Below are 15386 nucleotides of genomic sequence, written 5' to 3' on the forward strand. Positions count from 1 at the left end.
TGATCATGTAGGGAGCACTCCAATTCTATTTTTCTCATCTCCACAATGCAGGAGGTAGATGGACATGAGCACTGTAAATCTTGGGGATACATCTTCTCACTAGACAAAGTAACCTCAGAGGCCAAAGAAGCGGGAGCTACTACTGGGTTTGGTAAATAGTGCCCCTTAGGCTGTATTTTATTCCCCACTTTTAATGGAAACAACAGGATGAGCCTGACTGATTCTATCTTGAAGGAGGTCTCTACCATTGTAGAGATTTACTGCCAACATGAGATATTCTGATAAAACTAACCACTGGAACAAACCTGACCTTTTGCAACATCTGTGTCCCCAGGGCTTGCATATTTATCCATTTCCATTCTGCCGCAGAATGTCACTGATCGGTTGCATTCTCTATAAGTGTCCCTAAAAAGCTATAAAAACTCAATCTATAGCCTATGAAGTGGAAGCTGTTACCAGCCCAAGCATTCTTCCTTAGTGCACTAATAAATTTCTTTTTCCTTTCAGTCTGGCTACTCACTTTTTGACCTCCAGTCTTATAGATCTCTTGATGGGTGAGATGCTCCCTGGGCTCTCATGGAACTCCAGTCTGGGAAATTCCTGCAATACCCATCAACCAGTTACAGTGTTCAAAGAGTCCAAAGCAGATCAAAGATCTGGAAGTAGAAAAACAGAGAACTCCTTGGTTTTCCTCTGCCAATCCTGAAGCCCCTGAAAAAGAGCATGCATCTCCTTTTTGCATTTTATTTATTTAGAATTTTATTTTCTCAAATTACATGTAAAAACAAATTTTAACATCAATTTTTAAAACTTTGTGTTCCACTAATGCATTGTTGGTGGAGCTGTGAACTGATCCAACCATTCTAGAGAGCAATTTGGAATTATGCCCAAAGGGCTATAAAGCTGTACATACCCTTTGACCCAGCAATACCACTATTAGGTCTTTTCCCCAAAGAGATCATAAAAAAAGGAAAAGGACCCACATGTACAAAAATATTTATAGCTGCTCTTTTTTTGTGGTGGCAAGGAATTGGAAACTATGGTGTTGCCCATCAACTGGGGAATAGCTAAACAAGTTGTGGTATATGAATGTAATGGAATACTATTGTGCTATAAGAAATGATGTGCAGGTGGATTTCAGAGAAACCTGGGACTTATATGAACTAATGATGAGTGAGATGAGCAGAACCAGGAGAACATTGTACACAGTATCTACAACATTGTGTGTTGATCAACTGTGATAGACTTGATTCTTCTCAGAAATACAATGGTCCAAGATAGTTCCAAAGGACCCATGAAGGAAAATACTCTTCAAATCCAGAAAAAAAAAGAACTGTTGAATCTAGATGCAGATTGAACCATACTGTTTCTATTGTTTTTGTTGTTGTTTTTCTTTTTTGAGGTTTTTACTTTTTGCTCTGATTCTTCTTTCACAGCATGACTAATGCAGATTGTACATATATAACCTATATCAGATTACTTGCTGTCTTGGGGAGGTGGGAGGGAGGGGAGGGATGGAGAAAAATTTGAAACTAGAAATATAAAAATAAATGTTGAAAACTATCTCTACATGTAACTGGAAAATAATAAGATACTTTTATAAAAAAACACATTAAAAACCCATTGTTTTCCAAATTCTCTTCCTCCCTTCCTCTCCACCCTCCCTTAAAAATGCAAGCAATTCAATATAAGTTATACATGTGTAGTCATGCAAAACATTTCCATATTAGTCAGGTTGTGAAAGAAAACAGACAAAAACACTTTAGAAAAAGGAACTAACAAAATATTATGCTTCAATCTGGAGTTCCATGACAGCCCAGGGAGCATCTCACCCATCAAGAGATCTATAAGACTGGAGGTCTCTACAATGGTAGAGACCTCCAGGCTCATCCTGTTGTTTCCATTAAAAGTGGGGAATAAAATACAGCCTAAGGGGTACTATTTACCAAACCCAGTAGTAGCTCTGCTTCTTTGGCCTCTTAGGTTACTTTGTCTAGTGAGAAGATGTATCCCCAAGATTTACAGTGCTCATGTCCATCTACCTCCTGCATGTGGAGATGAGAGAAATAGAATTGGAGTGCTCCCTGCATGATCAAGGTTGGCTACTGAGGGGAATGTGGAGGATCTTATCCTTCTCCAAATGGTTATGGTGCCATTTGGGCTCAGATGCTCATCCATAGTTAGAATTGGGGAGACAGGGGAGATCTTGGCTAATTTTAGGGTTTAAAGCAAAAGAAAGAGAGAAGCAATTAAAACTATACAGGTATACAAGATGGCAGGCCTTCAACTTTCCAAGGAGTCCTGTCTCTTAATTGTCTGGCCATTATGAAGATATGGCCTTGGGTTATTTAAAAGGAGAATCAAAGGCCCTCTTAAAGAGAAGCTCTTCCCTTGAAATTCTATAGGACCCTCCCCCCGACCCCAGCAGTGGCCCTGGAGTCAGGAGGACCTGAGTTCTAATTTGGCCTCAGACACTTGACACTAGCTGTGTGACCCTGGGCAAGCAAGTCACTTAACCCTGATGGCTTCACACACACACACACACACACACACACACACACACACACACACAAAAGTTTTTAAAAAAAGAAATTCTATAGTGAAGGGAGAATACACTTTGAATACAGAAGGATCCTAATAGGAGGAAAGGGCATTAATTAATAATGATGGTAATTATTATTATCGATACTAACATTTATATAGTTCTTACTATACTATACTATACTATACTATACTATACTATACTATACTATACTATACTATACTATACTATACTATACTATACTATACTGCCAGGCAGTATGCTAAGTGAGCCTCACTACACCACTGAGAGGTAGGTGCTATTGTTATCCCAATTTTACATATGAAGAGAATGACTAGTGATTTGCCCAGGGTCACTCAATGAGGTATCTGAGACTGGATTTCAACTCACACCTTCCTGACTCCAGGTCTAGTGCTCTATCCATGGTGGCACTTAGCTGCTCCTTAATGCAGATATTTATAAATATAAATTTATATTTATACTATACTTGATTTTAGCCAAAAGGCCGAGAAGCGATATAAATTCATATTTATATAAATACAAATATGTAGTACATGTATATTTATAAATGTGTGTAGTATGTATATATTTTCCAGCAAGCAATATCAATTCATTTTAACTCCGCAGAGGAAAGATGGCACTTGAAATTACAAAATTCTAAGAAGTAAACATTTCCTTACACGGATCCTAGGGAAAACTCATTAAAACCTCAAAGCAGATATTATGACATGAATTTCAACATTCATTATTTAATGTTCCCTGCAATGTCAGCTTTATGACCTTGGCCAAGTCACAACCTCTCAGTGTCTTAGCAACTCCCCTCCCTTAGATTTAGCTATGAAGCTTTATGAGCTACTTGGTGGGGACTTTTCCCACACTAGGAACCCTCCCCTTCACCATGGGGAAGAACACAGATCCTTCTTGTATCCCCATTACTCTGGCAATTTTCCAGTCTTCTGGTTGATATAAGGGCTTTACTAAAAAGCTCTAGTAAAAACCCCTAGTTCTAAAAACCCAAGAAGGAGATAACACACAGCTCTGCCCACCTACGTCCCCACGCAAAGACAAAGATTGCTGGCATCTGGTGATGGTAGAAAAGGATCTGGGCCAGCATATAATTCTGCTGCTTGCTTGTGGCTGCTGATTCTTAGAGGTGGGGAGAGACAGCCTCCACAATCTCTGCCCCTGGGCTTTCTTTCTAGTATTCATTATATGTAGCCAGGGTTTTACGTTTTCCCAAACAACCTTTAGGTTCATTATCTCCTTTGATTTTCCCAACCAGAGAGGGAGTATAGTGGATATGACTGGCAAGCTAGTCTGGGGGTCACAAAGATCTGGTTCAGGTCCTGATTCTGATACCTGCTGGTGTATGGCCGCCACATGCAAATCACTGAACTCCTCTGCACCCCACCGCTAAACCCATAAGGCAATGGTTACTTCTTGCACTGGTCTTCATGTACTGAGGAAATCACAGATTTGGACAAAAAGCAACAACAACAACAACCCTAGGAATTTTGGACTTCGTTTAGTGGATGGATAAATGGAGGCCCAAAGGTGGGAAATTACTTAAGAGCATACATAAAAGTTAGTATCCAAGTCAGAATTGAAACTTGGGTCTATTGATCCTCAGTCATTCTCCAGGATATCTGGGAAACTTCAGCATGATATAAAGACCCAGAAGGTCAAGCTCCCTCCCCCGCTTCCTTTTCTTTTTCTGCATCTCTGTTGTGCTGATTTTATCTCTTCATCACTCGAATCTCCCCGAGTCCCTTCTCACCACTGCTCCATTTTGAAGCAGCTGTGAGGGTCCAATTGGATAGGGCCTCAGCCACACAATTAGCCCTTATTCCTGGGAAAGAATCCTTTCAGTGTCTCCCTCCCCCAGAAAATTGCCTTTCAGGACCCAGAACAGTGTGGGTGGGCTGAAAGAGGGGGCTGAGAGTGGGCGTGTAAGGAGCATTTACCCTGGTGACTCAAATCTGACAATCTGTGGACCATGTAAATACCATTTAAAATGAAAAACAAAACAAAACAAAACAAAAACAAACCACCCAAACCCACAGGCTTTCTCTATGTATCTCTGTCTATCAACCCTTGCTCTCTGTCTTGCCATGTCTTTTCTCCTCTCTCTCTGTCCTTGCCTCTGTTTTTAGTCTCTGTCTCACTATCCCCACCCAGTGTTTCTATCTGGCTCTGTCTTTCCATTTCTCCTTTTCTGTTACAGTTTCTGTCCCATCTCTCACCCCACTCTGTATCTGCCCCCACCCCTTCCCCGGTGGAGTTTGTTTCTCACTGTTGCTAAAGAATGTCAGAGCTGGAAAGAAGTTTAGAGATCATCTCATCCGTTTTCCTTATTTTACAGATGGGGAAATAGAGGCTCAGAGAAGTGCCCTTTTCTCTCTCCCTCCCTCTCTCAATCTTTCTCTTCCCTCCCTCTCTGTTTCTGTCTCTCTCTCTGCCTCTCTCCCTCCCTCTCTCAATCTTTCTCTTCCCTTTCTCTCTGTCTCTCTCTCCCTTCTTCCCTCTCTCTCCCTCACTCGGTCTTTCTCTTCCCTCCCTCCCTCTGTCTCTGTCTCTCTCTTTCTCCTCTCTCTCTCTCTCTCTGCCTCTCCCTCCCTCTCTCAATCTTTCTCTTCCCTCCCTCTCTGTTTCTGTCTCTCTCTCTGCCTCTCTCCTTCCCTCTCTCAATCTTTCTCTTCCCTTTCTCTCTGTCTCTCTCTCCCTTCTTCCCTCTCTCTCCCTCACTCGGTCTTTCTCTTCCCTCCCTCCCTCTGTCTCTGTCTCTCCTCCCCTTTCTCTCTCTCCCTTCTCCCCCCCCCCCTTTCCCTCCCTCCCTCTTTCTGCTGTGTATCTTTCTAGATTGATTTGTCTGTGCACGTGTCACAGTCCCTGTCCTCCCTGCTTCCGTCTCTGTATGTCTCTTGCGTCTGTCTCTGCCCCCCTACCCTTCTCTCTCTTTGCCTGCCCGTTCTCCTCCTCCCACTCCATTGCTCGTCACTGCCCTCTCCCGCACTCCTTCCTTTCCGCCAGCATCCCTGCTCATCATCCATTGCATCCCTACTCCGCCCCCGCATCGCCCCCTACTGGCCTACCCGAGCCCTGCAAGCTCTTCCCTGGTCGCAGCACCTCGGACAGCGTTGTGGGAACGCAGGCAGTCTGTTGGGTCCTCTCTCGCGACAACCCGAGGAGTAGTGCTGGAGTTGGATCGGATTGGGGGGAGGGAGGCGGGGGAGGGGGATAAATCTCGCGAGAGGTTCTGCTGCAGGGGGAGGCGGTGGCAGCAGCAGCTCTGCTGCGGGAGCGGGAGCGCGAGGAGGAGCCGGCTCGCGGGCGCGCGCGCGCTTGCCCCCTCCCAGCCCCGAAGCCTAGAGCGGAGGGGCTGCACCACTGCGAGGGCATCGTCCGTGCCTTGCCTTGCTTTGCAGAGCATTGCATTGCATTGCATTGCATTGCGTGGCTGCTCACAAAATTTCTCCCTCCCCCTCCCCCTTCCCCCCATCTCTGCTTCTTTGGCAGTGGACAGTGGAGCAGCCTTCGGGCGGGTGAGTTGCTGGCCAGGGGACTGGGGTGGGGGGAGGGTCGGGGGTGCAGTAGGGTTGGAAGCGGGAGGCCCAGACCGGCCGCCGCTATACATAGCCCCAGAGATCCGGGATTACAGGCTCCGGATCTTGGAGCTTCAGGCTTTGCTGCAGAGGACAGGGCGCGGGGGCGGGGCGGGGGCGTTGGGCTGGGGACCTGGATCTACGGAATCACCCCGGGCTGGGGGACTGAACCTCCGTTCTGCTTCCCTTCGCGTTGCACCCCCTTATCCCCTTCACCTGCAGAGTGTGGAAAGGAGAGCCCAGGTGACCTTCGTTCTGTACAGGCTGGGGGCGGGGGGGGGGATGTCCCCTGGAGGGGGGAAAGGTTCGGTTTCTGCAGCAGGTGGGGAAGCAGCGGGGAGCTCGCAGGTTAAGGAGCCACCCAAGGCCCCAGTGCAAACCCCTCTTCCCCCATCCTTCATCTTCCTCTCTTGGCACTGCGTCCCCCTCCCCCCTCTATTGACGTAAGGCTTCATGGACCTGATGCCATTGCCTGGGTTCCGGACTCCTTTTCCTTAGAAACCACCTTCTCGTCCCTTACCGTTCTGAGATTCCCTGTTTCAAATACCTTCCCTGGCATGGGAGTGGGCGGGGGAAGGGGGGCCTTCCAGGGCCTCTAGTTAAGGCCCTCTCTCTCCTATCCAGGAAATGCCAGTATGGGGCACAGTCACAGAATTCAGCACAATTGTGTGTTTTTTTTTAAATGAATTCATTATTTAAAAAAAAAATTCCTGAGCCTCCGAGTGATAGATTGTGAAGATAGAAGGAAGATATAACCAAGGCTGTGCTCAGCTTGGGACCTCCCCATGTGAAGTGCTTAATGGTGGTGAAGCTGTGATCTCTCCTGTGGGGGCCAGATAGGCACCTCTCTTGTCATGATTCTGCCTTTAGACAAATATTTACAAAGCGACTACTGTGTGCCGGGCTCTGGGTTGGACTGCACTGGGAAGGAGCAGGGAGACCGGAAATAGGAGGTATAGTGTCTGCTGTATACCACAGTGGAAAGAGCACTGGGCCCAGAATCAGAGGACCTGGGCCTGACTCTTGGCTCTGTTTGTTATTACCTGTGTGACCCTGGCTAAGTGTCTTACCTTCTTGGAGCTCCCATTTCATTATCTGTACAATGAAGGAGTTGGACTAGGTGAAACTGTAAGGTCTCTTCCGATTCTAAATACTCAGATCCCTTAGGGAGCTCACAGTCTAGTTTGGGTGACAAGACCCACACATGAGAAGCAATCAAAGTGATATAGACAGTCAGAAGAAAGATCCCTGTGGACTGGCCGGGTCACGACCTTGGCCACAAGCTAAGTGCTATAGAATTGGGTTTTTGGTTTCTCTGCTTTAAGTGGGCTTTTGGGAGTGGGGAAGAAGAGGGGGAGTGACTTGGCTGGGCTGAGGGGTGAATTGGATAGGAAAACCCAGATACCCATGCCAGGCTGGGCATTCTTTGGGATTTGGTTATTAAAGGGAGGAGTGTATGCCTAGCAAACCCTGAGCCTTCAGACATGAGGCTCAGGACTCCTGGGTTCTTTTTCTCACTGGGGTATCCTAAACAAATTGTTTCCACTCTCTGGTTGCTAGTTGCAGTGCCCGTCACTATTTCATGGGGATGTGGGGAGTGGGTAAGATAATGGATATAAAGTATTTTGACCTCTTGGAGAGAGCTGCTGTAGAGACTGTTGTTGTAAGTTTATTCTTCCCTATGGTTTTCTTCTTTGTAATTCCTCTGGGAAGTTCATCTTCCTTATCCTCCAGTACTCTTTCCTCTAGGAGTCAGAGCTCAGAAGGACCTCAGACACCATCTAGTCCAATATCCTGTTTTCACGGAGGAGGAAACTTCAGCCCAGTGAGGGGAAGACATTTTCCCAAGGTCATAGACTTAGTAAATAGCACAGCTAGAAAGAGAATCCAGGTCTCCCGATTCCCAGGGCAGGGCTCTTTCCTCTGCACCACGGCTCCATTTCCCCAGGATGATGTCCCAGAAGGCATTTTCTCAGAGCTCGGTGAAGCAACAGTGAATCATAGAATTTCCGAGTTGCATGGGACCTCAGAGGCCAATCCAGCCCAGCACATACTAAGCAGAAATCCCCCTACACTGTCCTCAACAAGTGAACATTCAGATTCCAATTGAAGACCTCAGGTGATGGGGATGTCACTACCTTATTTAGCAGCTCTTGCTGCTTTGGGAAATTTTTTCTTCCATTGACCTGAAATCTACCTCATGTTGACCCTAGGACTGTTCTCTAGAGCCAAGCATAACAAGTCTAAACCCTCAGCCCTATATATTCTTGGAGACGGCAACCATAACTCCCCCCTCCCTCCCACTCCTCTGCCCCATTTCTTCTTCTGGCCAAATATCTTCCAGCTCTTTTCCCCATTCCCATATGTTTTCAAGTTCATTCACAGTTCAGGTTGCCTGCCTCTGGACATATTCTAGCTTGTTAGTGTCTTTTTTTTGTTTGTTTGTTTTTGCGGGGCAATGGGGGTTAAGTGACTTGCCCAGGGTCACACAGCCAGTAAGTGTCAAGTGTCTAAGGCCGGATTTGAACTCAGGAACTCCTGAATGCAGGGCCGGTGCTTTATCCACTGCTCCACCTAGCCGCCCCCCCCCCCCCAGTGTCCTTTCTAAAATGTGATACCCAGAACTAAATGCAATCTCCTAGATGTACTTTGACTAGGGAAGGAAAAGTTCCAGAGTGACAGATTAATGCTTGTTGTACAGGAAAAACCTTTCTAATGATTAGAACCGTGGACTGCTTAAGAAAAAGTAGTGTTCTTCCTCAGGAGAGTCAAGTCCAGACTCAGCCTTCAAAGACAGGTTTGAGGGCCACTTACTGAGTATGGTAGGAGGGGGATTCCTGTTCAGGTACAGGTTGGGCTAGGTGAATTCTGAGGTTCTTTCCAAGTCAGCCATTTTGGGTATAGCAAGACCGTGACTTCCCTTTTTTCTGACCTCTTAAAGTAACCTAAGATTGTACTAGCTTTTTTGGAAGTCATACTGTTTACTTGCTGAACTTAAAGTCTACTGCAGAGGTAATTGCCTATTTAAATTTCACTTTCAGATTAACTTGGGGACAGCTAAGTGGCACCATAGTGCACAGAGGGCAGGACCCCAAGTCAGGAAGACTCATTTGCCTGAGTTCAAATCCAGCCTCAGATACTTAGTAGCTGTGTGACCTTGGGCAAGTCATTAATTCTGTTTGCCTCAATTTCCTCATCAGTAAAATGAGCTGGAGAAGGAAATGGCAAAACTGCTCCAGTGTATCTTTGCCAAGAAAACCCCAAATGGGGTCAGGAAGAGTCAGACATGATTGAAAAACAATAAGAAGTTCTGAATAACTGAGGGTAATACTGGATGACCAAGTTTTTTGATCCCCATGTCATGGCCTTACTCCCTTGTTGCACCTCCCGCTGAGAAGAATATATGTGTGATCTTTTTCTTCCCCCTCTCCCCAATATCCTCCAGCCCAGCATTTGCTGGTACTGCCCAGTAACTCCCTTTTTCCTTTCTAGAAGGCTAGATTCCAGAACTCCCATAACTTGGCTATGTAGTCCTACTCTTTTGGGACCACTTAAGCTATGTGCTAAGCCTGAGAATTCAAATAGCAAGGCAAGATAGTCTCTGATCCCAAAGAAATGGGTATTTGTTGATGGAGACCCTCGAATGCTAGTTAGACAAGTTTACACTTGCTCCTGATAGGCAATAGGGAGCTACTGTGTGTCTGTGAGTAGTGAATAATACCATAGAAGCTATGTTTTGGGAAGAATGTTAATAGATTTCAAGTATTTGGGATTGGCAATAAAGGTGAAAGGGGAGGGGAGATGTAATGAATGGAAGATGACACAAGTGTAAAGTGAACAGATCTGGGAAAGATCAGGATGCCCCCCAAGAAAGTAGGGATATTGAGAAGGTGGATTTTCTGTCAAGAGACAGATGAAGGGAGTGCTTACTCTGTGAATTGGGGGAGTAGCAGAGGGTGGGTTTAGAGTTCTCTGAATTGGAGTATTTCCAGTTTTACCAACTCACAGGGAGAAGGTAGGAAAAAGGCCTGAGTTTTAGCATCAGATTTATCCCTGGCATGCTGTGTGGTTGGTGTGAATGTCTTTCTCTTTGTTCAACATCTTAGTCACTCTCATCTATAAAATGGGCCAATATAGCATCCTCTGTCCCAATTTTATAGCCCATGAGTGGATGACAGGAGAATAAGGTTCTTTATGTTAATTTAATTTTATTCAGTAAGTGTTTATTAAACATCTCCTGTGTGATAGGAACTCTGCTAGGTATTGGGGATTCAAAGGCAAAAATCAAAACAGTCCTTGCCTTCAAAGGGCTTACATTCTGTTGGGGCTGGAGAGTAGGAAACAAATAAGTCCAAAGTAGATTCCCCCCCCCCCCCAGAGGAAAGTGCTAACAGCTGGGGGTGGGGTCGGGTGGTGAGAGATCAGGAAAGGCCTGATGGCAGCTGAGTTTTAAAAGAAGATGGGAATTCAAAGAGACAGAGTTGAGGACTGAGTCCATACCAAGAATGGACAACAGCCTTGCTTGAACAAAGGCACTGAGACATGGAAGATGAAATATTTTGTTCATGGAACAGAAAATAGATCAATATGGACTATTTGGCTCCTAACTTCTAGGAGCCCAGGTTGGACTTGATAGCTGCTGAGGTTCCTTCTAATTTTCAAATTTTCTTATATGAAGGAGTGGAAAATATGCAGAATTGAGAGTCAGAGGACCTGGGTTGAAATTCTGGTTTAAATGCACCTACTTTTAAAAATACCTGGGGGGCAGCTAGGTGGCTCAGTGGAGAAAGCACCGGCCCTGGATTCAGGAGTCCCGAAGTTCAAATCCAGCCTCAGACACTTGACACTTACTAGCTGTGTGACCCTGGGCAAGTCATTGCCTCCCCCCCTCCCCCCACAAAAAAAGTACCTGGATGACTTGCTGAGTCATAATGTCTCTGGCTCTCAGTTTCTTCATCTATAATATGAGGGGGTTGAATTAGATGACATCTAAGGTCTCCATAGGACTTTTCATTTTCATTTTTTGGGGGGGCAGGGCAATGAGGGTTAAGTGACTTGTCCAGGGTCACACAACTAGTAAGTGTCAAGTGTCCGAGACCAGATTTGAACTCAGGTCCTCCTGAATCCAGGGTCTGTGCTTTATTCACTGTGCCACCTAGCTGCCCCCTTTTAATTTTTATTTTGAGGCAGTGAGACATAATGGAAAGTTTTCTGGACTTGGAGGTGGGAAGGATGTGTCAAATCCTGGCTCTGCTACTTCTTACTAACTTGTTTATCTTAGGGAAATCATTTTCCCTTTCTGGGTCTCAATTTCCTTATCTGCAAAATGAAAGAGTCAGACCAGCTGGCTTCTCAGGTTCCTTCCAGGTCTAATCTATGCTCAAAACCAAGAGAGGATTAGATTTGTTGTTAATAATTAACAAGGCCATATAATGCACTGGAAAATGGTCATTCATTCCTTTCCACACGCTTGGGGAAGAGAGGATTGATATTTTCCCTTTCTTGTGTCCTCTCTCTCTCCCCCCATTTTGTAGATGAAAAGACTGAGACCCAGCAAGGCTAAATAACACAGTACTCTGAGAGTAAATCTTGGATTCCTCCATTAGCCATGTCTGCACTCTCTCCTCAGTAATCCTTTCTCTTCTCCTCATCTGGGCTATGTTCCCAGAGAACTCTCTGAAGCCCTCCTCTCTTGATTGACAACCCCCCCCCCCCACTATCATTTTAGGAATTATTCAGCCATACTTCACCTCACTTCTACCTAGATTTATTTCTGCTGCATGACTACTCTGGGAAAACATTTCCTTGAGAAACCTCTGCTCTGGAGCCTTCTCCTGACTGATGCTCTTCCTCTTCCTTTCCCTCGAAGGTAGAGACTACCTTATTTGTTTGGATTTGTATCACCGGGCACTTAGCACAGTTCCTAATACACAATAAATACTTATCTATCTATCTATCTATCTATCTATCTATCTATCTATCTATCTATCTATCTATCTATCTATCTATCTATCTCTCTATCTCTCTCTCTCTCTCTCTATCTCTCTATCTCTCTCTCTCTCTCTCTATCTGTCTGTCTCTGTCTAATCTATCTATTTATCTATCTATCTATCTATCTGTCTGTCTGATCTATCTATCTATCTATCTGTCTGTCTGTCTGTCTGTCTGTCTAATCTATCTATCTATCTGTCTGTCTATCTGTCTATCTGTCTGTCTATCTATCTGTCTGTCTGTCTGTCTGTCTGTCTATCTATCTATCTATCTGTTTGTCTGTCTGTCTAATCTATCTATCTGTCTGTCTGTCTGTCTGTCTAATCTATCTATCTATCTGTCTGTCTAATCTATCTATCTATCTGTTTGTCTGTCTATCTATCTATCTATCTATCTATCTATCTATCTGTCTGTCTGTCTGTCTGTCTGTCTGTCTGTCTGTCTGTCTGTCTAATCTATCTCCCCCCTGTTGTGTTTTTCCTGAGTCATTTCTCTGTGTGTTGTTCTTAATACACAGATATTTTTTTTTGAGTTATATATCCAGGGGGTGGAGACGGGCTCTATCGAGTTGTCGCTAACATTCCTTAATCCTTTTCTTGTGATTAGTGGGAGACACTTCTTAGCTGGCAGATTGGTCTGAGACTAGGATTAGGGACCGATTTATAAGGTCGATCTGTAACCAGAGTTAGAAGGTCAGTTTTTGGCCAGATGTAGGAGAAAGTGTAGCTGGGATCAAGGAATCAAGCTGTGACCAAGGTTAGGGCACCAGTCTGTGGTCATAGTTTGGGGGCCATTCTGCAGCTGGATGTAGGGGTCAGTGGATGCCCAAGAATAGAGGCCATCAGTAGCCTGGATTTGGTACCCGGACATGACTGATGCTAGGGTCAATCTTAGAGGGTCAGTTTGTGCCTGGGATTAGGGCCCTGTCTAGAGGTTGTTCAGTCTGCCATGGGGAGAACAGAGAGGGACCAAACTTGCAACCTTGGCCACATGTGTGCCCCTTTTGTATAGGACTCCCCCTGCCCTTCCTTTTGAAAATGTGGGCTCTTGGCTAATAATATTCTAGGACCACAGGACTTAGAGCTGAAAGAGACCTTAGGCATTATCTGGTCCAACCTTCTCATTAAAAAGTAAACATGGGGCAGCTGGGTGGCACAGTGGATAGAGCATTGACCCTGGATTCAGGAGGACCTGAGTTCAAATTCGGATTCAGACATTTAACACTTACTAGCTGTGTGACCCTGGGCAAGTCACTTAACCCCATTTGCCTCACCAAAAAAAAAAAAAAAAGTAAACATGGTGCACAGTAAGAGCAATATTGTAATGATGATCAACTGTGAAAGAAAGACTAGGCTACTCTGATCAATATAGTGATCCAAGACAATTCCAAAGGATCCATGATGAAAAATGCTTTCCACTTCCAGAGAGAACTGATGAATCTCGAGTATGAATGGAAGCATAATTTTCTTTCTTTCTTTCCTTCTTTCTTTTTTCTTTTTCTCTCTCCCTTTCTCTTTTTCTCCTTCCTTCCTTCCTCCTTTCCTCTTTTTTCCAACATGGCCGTTATGGAATTTTTTTTTTAAGTGAGGAAACAAACCTAGAGAGAGAAAGGAACTTGTCTAAAGTCACACAGGTAATACATGTTGAACTTAGGATTTGAACTCAGATCTTCTGACTTTTAAAATCCAGTATGCTTGGAGGACAGAGAGAGCACTAGGTAAAAGGGGGTGGGCACTTGGAATGCTCGGGTTGGTAGAATGTTTCTTGGGGAGGAATGGGGGAATAGGGCAAGACTTGTAGAATGAGACTTATGGGAGCTAGCCCCTCTCTGATCTGAGCTCACACTTTGATCTGAGCATGTGGATCACTAACATGTAGGTCCTTTGCCTGTAGCCCCAGCTTTTCTCCTGTGAAAATGAAGGGCATTAGCATTGGAGTCAAGAACTTCTCACTATTTATCCCCTAGATACCATCTCTCCAAGAGGGGCCAGGGAGGGAGTCCAGGGTTCTGGCTCCCTGGCCTCAGCTGCAGGTGGTATTGCTCAGAAGGAGAATAGAAGGGAGAAAAAGGCATACTGTCATACCACGCTCTGATCCTGACACACCTCCGTTCTTTCTTTCAGCTCAGTACAGAGACGACGTGGATAGGTCCTTGACTGGACCTGGGCTGGTGTCACAATGGCAGGTAAGGAGGGCTGCCAAGCATGGGAAGGGTCTGGGACCTGGGATGGTGTTTGGGAAGCACAATGGAAGTAGTGGGGAGGGGGACCTGTGTCCCCAAATGGAGTCCTGACATTGCATTAGGGAGAAAATCAGGACCTTAGCTCTGGAAGGGACTCTAAGTGTCTAACCCAATACAATAACCTCTTCCTCAGTTGCCCTGATTGGGGTTGTTCGAACACTTCGAGTGATGGGCCAGCCCATTTCATGGTTGGACTGTGCTGCTTTTAGGAAATGCTTCTTTACACTAAGTTGAAATTCACCTCCTTGCAATTTATGAGATCATAGAGATCTCTAGTCCTGGATACTGCCTCTCTTTTTTTTTCTTTTTTTGCAGGGCAATGGGGGTTAAGTGACTTGCCCAGGGTCACACAGCTAGTAAATATCAAGTGTCTGAGGCCAGATTTGAACTCAGGTCTTCCTGAATCCAGGGCTGGTGCTTTATCCACTGTACCACCTAGCTGCCTCTGATACTGCCTCTCTTAATGTAGGCTATTCTTGGGGGCAGCTAGGTGGTGTATTGGATAAAGCACTGGCCCTGGATTCAGGAGGACCTGAGTTCAAATCCAGCCTCAGACACTTGACACTAGCTGTGTGACCCTGGGCAAGTCACTTAACCCTCATTGCCCCACAAAAAAAAAAAAAAAAAGAATGTAGGCTACTCTTGAATCATATTTAGATTGCAGGCCACTAAAACCCCTAGATCTTTTTCGGACAAACTATTGCATAGCTGTGCCTCCCCTATCTTGTGATTGTGAAGCAGGCATAGGACTTCACATTTCAGTTGACACTTTAACCCATTGGGATTACAGCTAACTTTTCTAGATGTTCAGTAATCACACCTTTTTTGACATCTTGCAGATTAGAACTTTGCCAGCTAATCCCAATATTAACTAGAATTTGTAGGCTCTGTTATCTCTCCTTTATTGGAAAATGAACCTTTCAGCAGCCTAGCAGTACCAGATTTCAAACTATATTTCAAAGCAATAATCATCAAAACAATCTGATACTGGCTAAGAAATTGGGTGGTA

General features: G+C 45.0%; 1 protein-coding gene across 2 annotated transcripts in view; it reads left to right on the top strand.

Moving 5' to 3' along the window:
* Positions 1-5880: 5880 nt before the first annotated feature.
* SCAMP5 (secretory carrier membrane protein 5) overlaps positions 5881-15386 on the top strand; it is a 29437-nt gene continuing 19931 nt past the window's right edge. Inside the window, exons 1-3 of one of the 2 annotated variants that reach the window (XM_043981607.1) lie at positions 5881-6084; positions 11910-12013; positions 14259-14320. In XM_043981607.1, the coding sequence (XP_043837542.1) occupies positions 14314-14320 (7 nt within the window). In that variant the 5' untranslated portion in view covers positions 5881-6084; positions 11910-12013; positions 14259-14313. The remainder of the gene's footprint in view (positions 6085-11909; positions 12014-14258; positions 14321-15386) is intronic. The other variant, XM_043981606.1, reaches the window with a different exon arrangement.

Source organism: Dromiciops gliroides, chromosome 2 (assembly GCF_019393635.1).
Source record: "Dromiciops gliroides isolate mDroGli1 chromosome 2, mDroGli1.pri, whole genome shotgun sequence".
Classification (NCBI taxonomy): domain Eukaryota; kingdom Metazoa; phylum Chordata; class Mammalia; order Microbiotheria; family Microbiotheriidae; genus Dromiciops; species Dromiciops gliroides.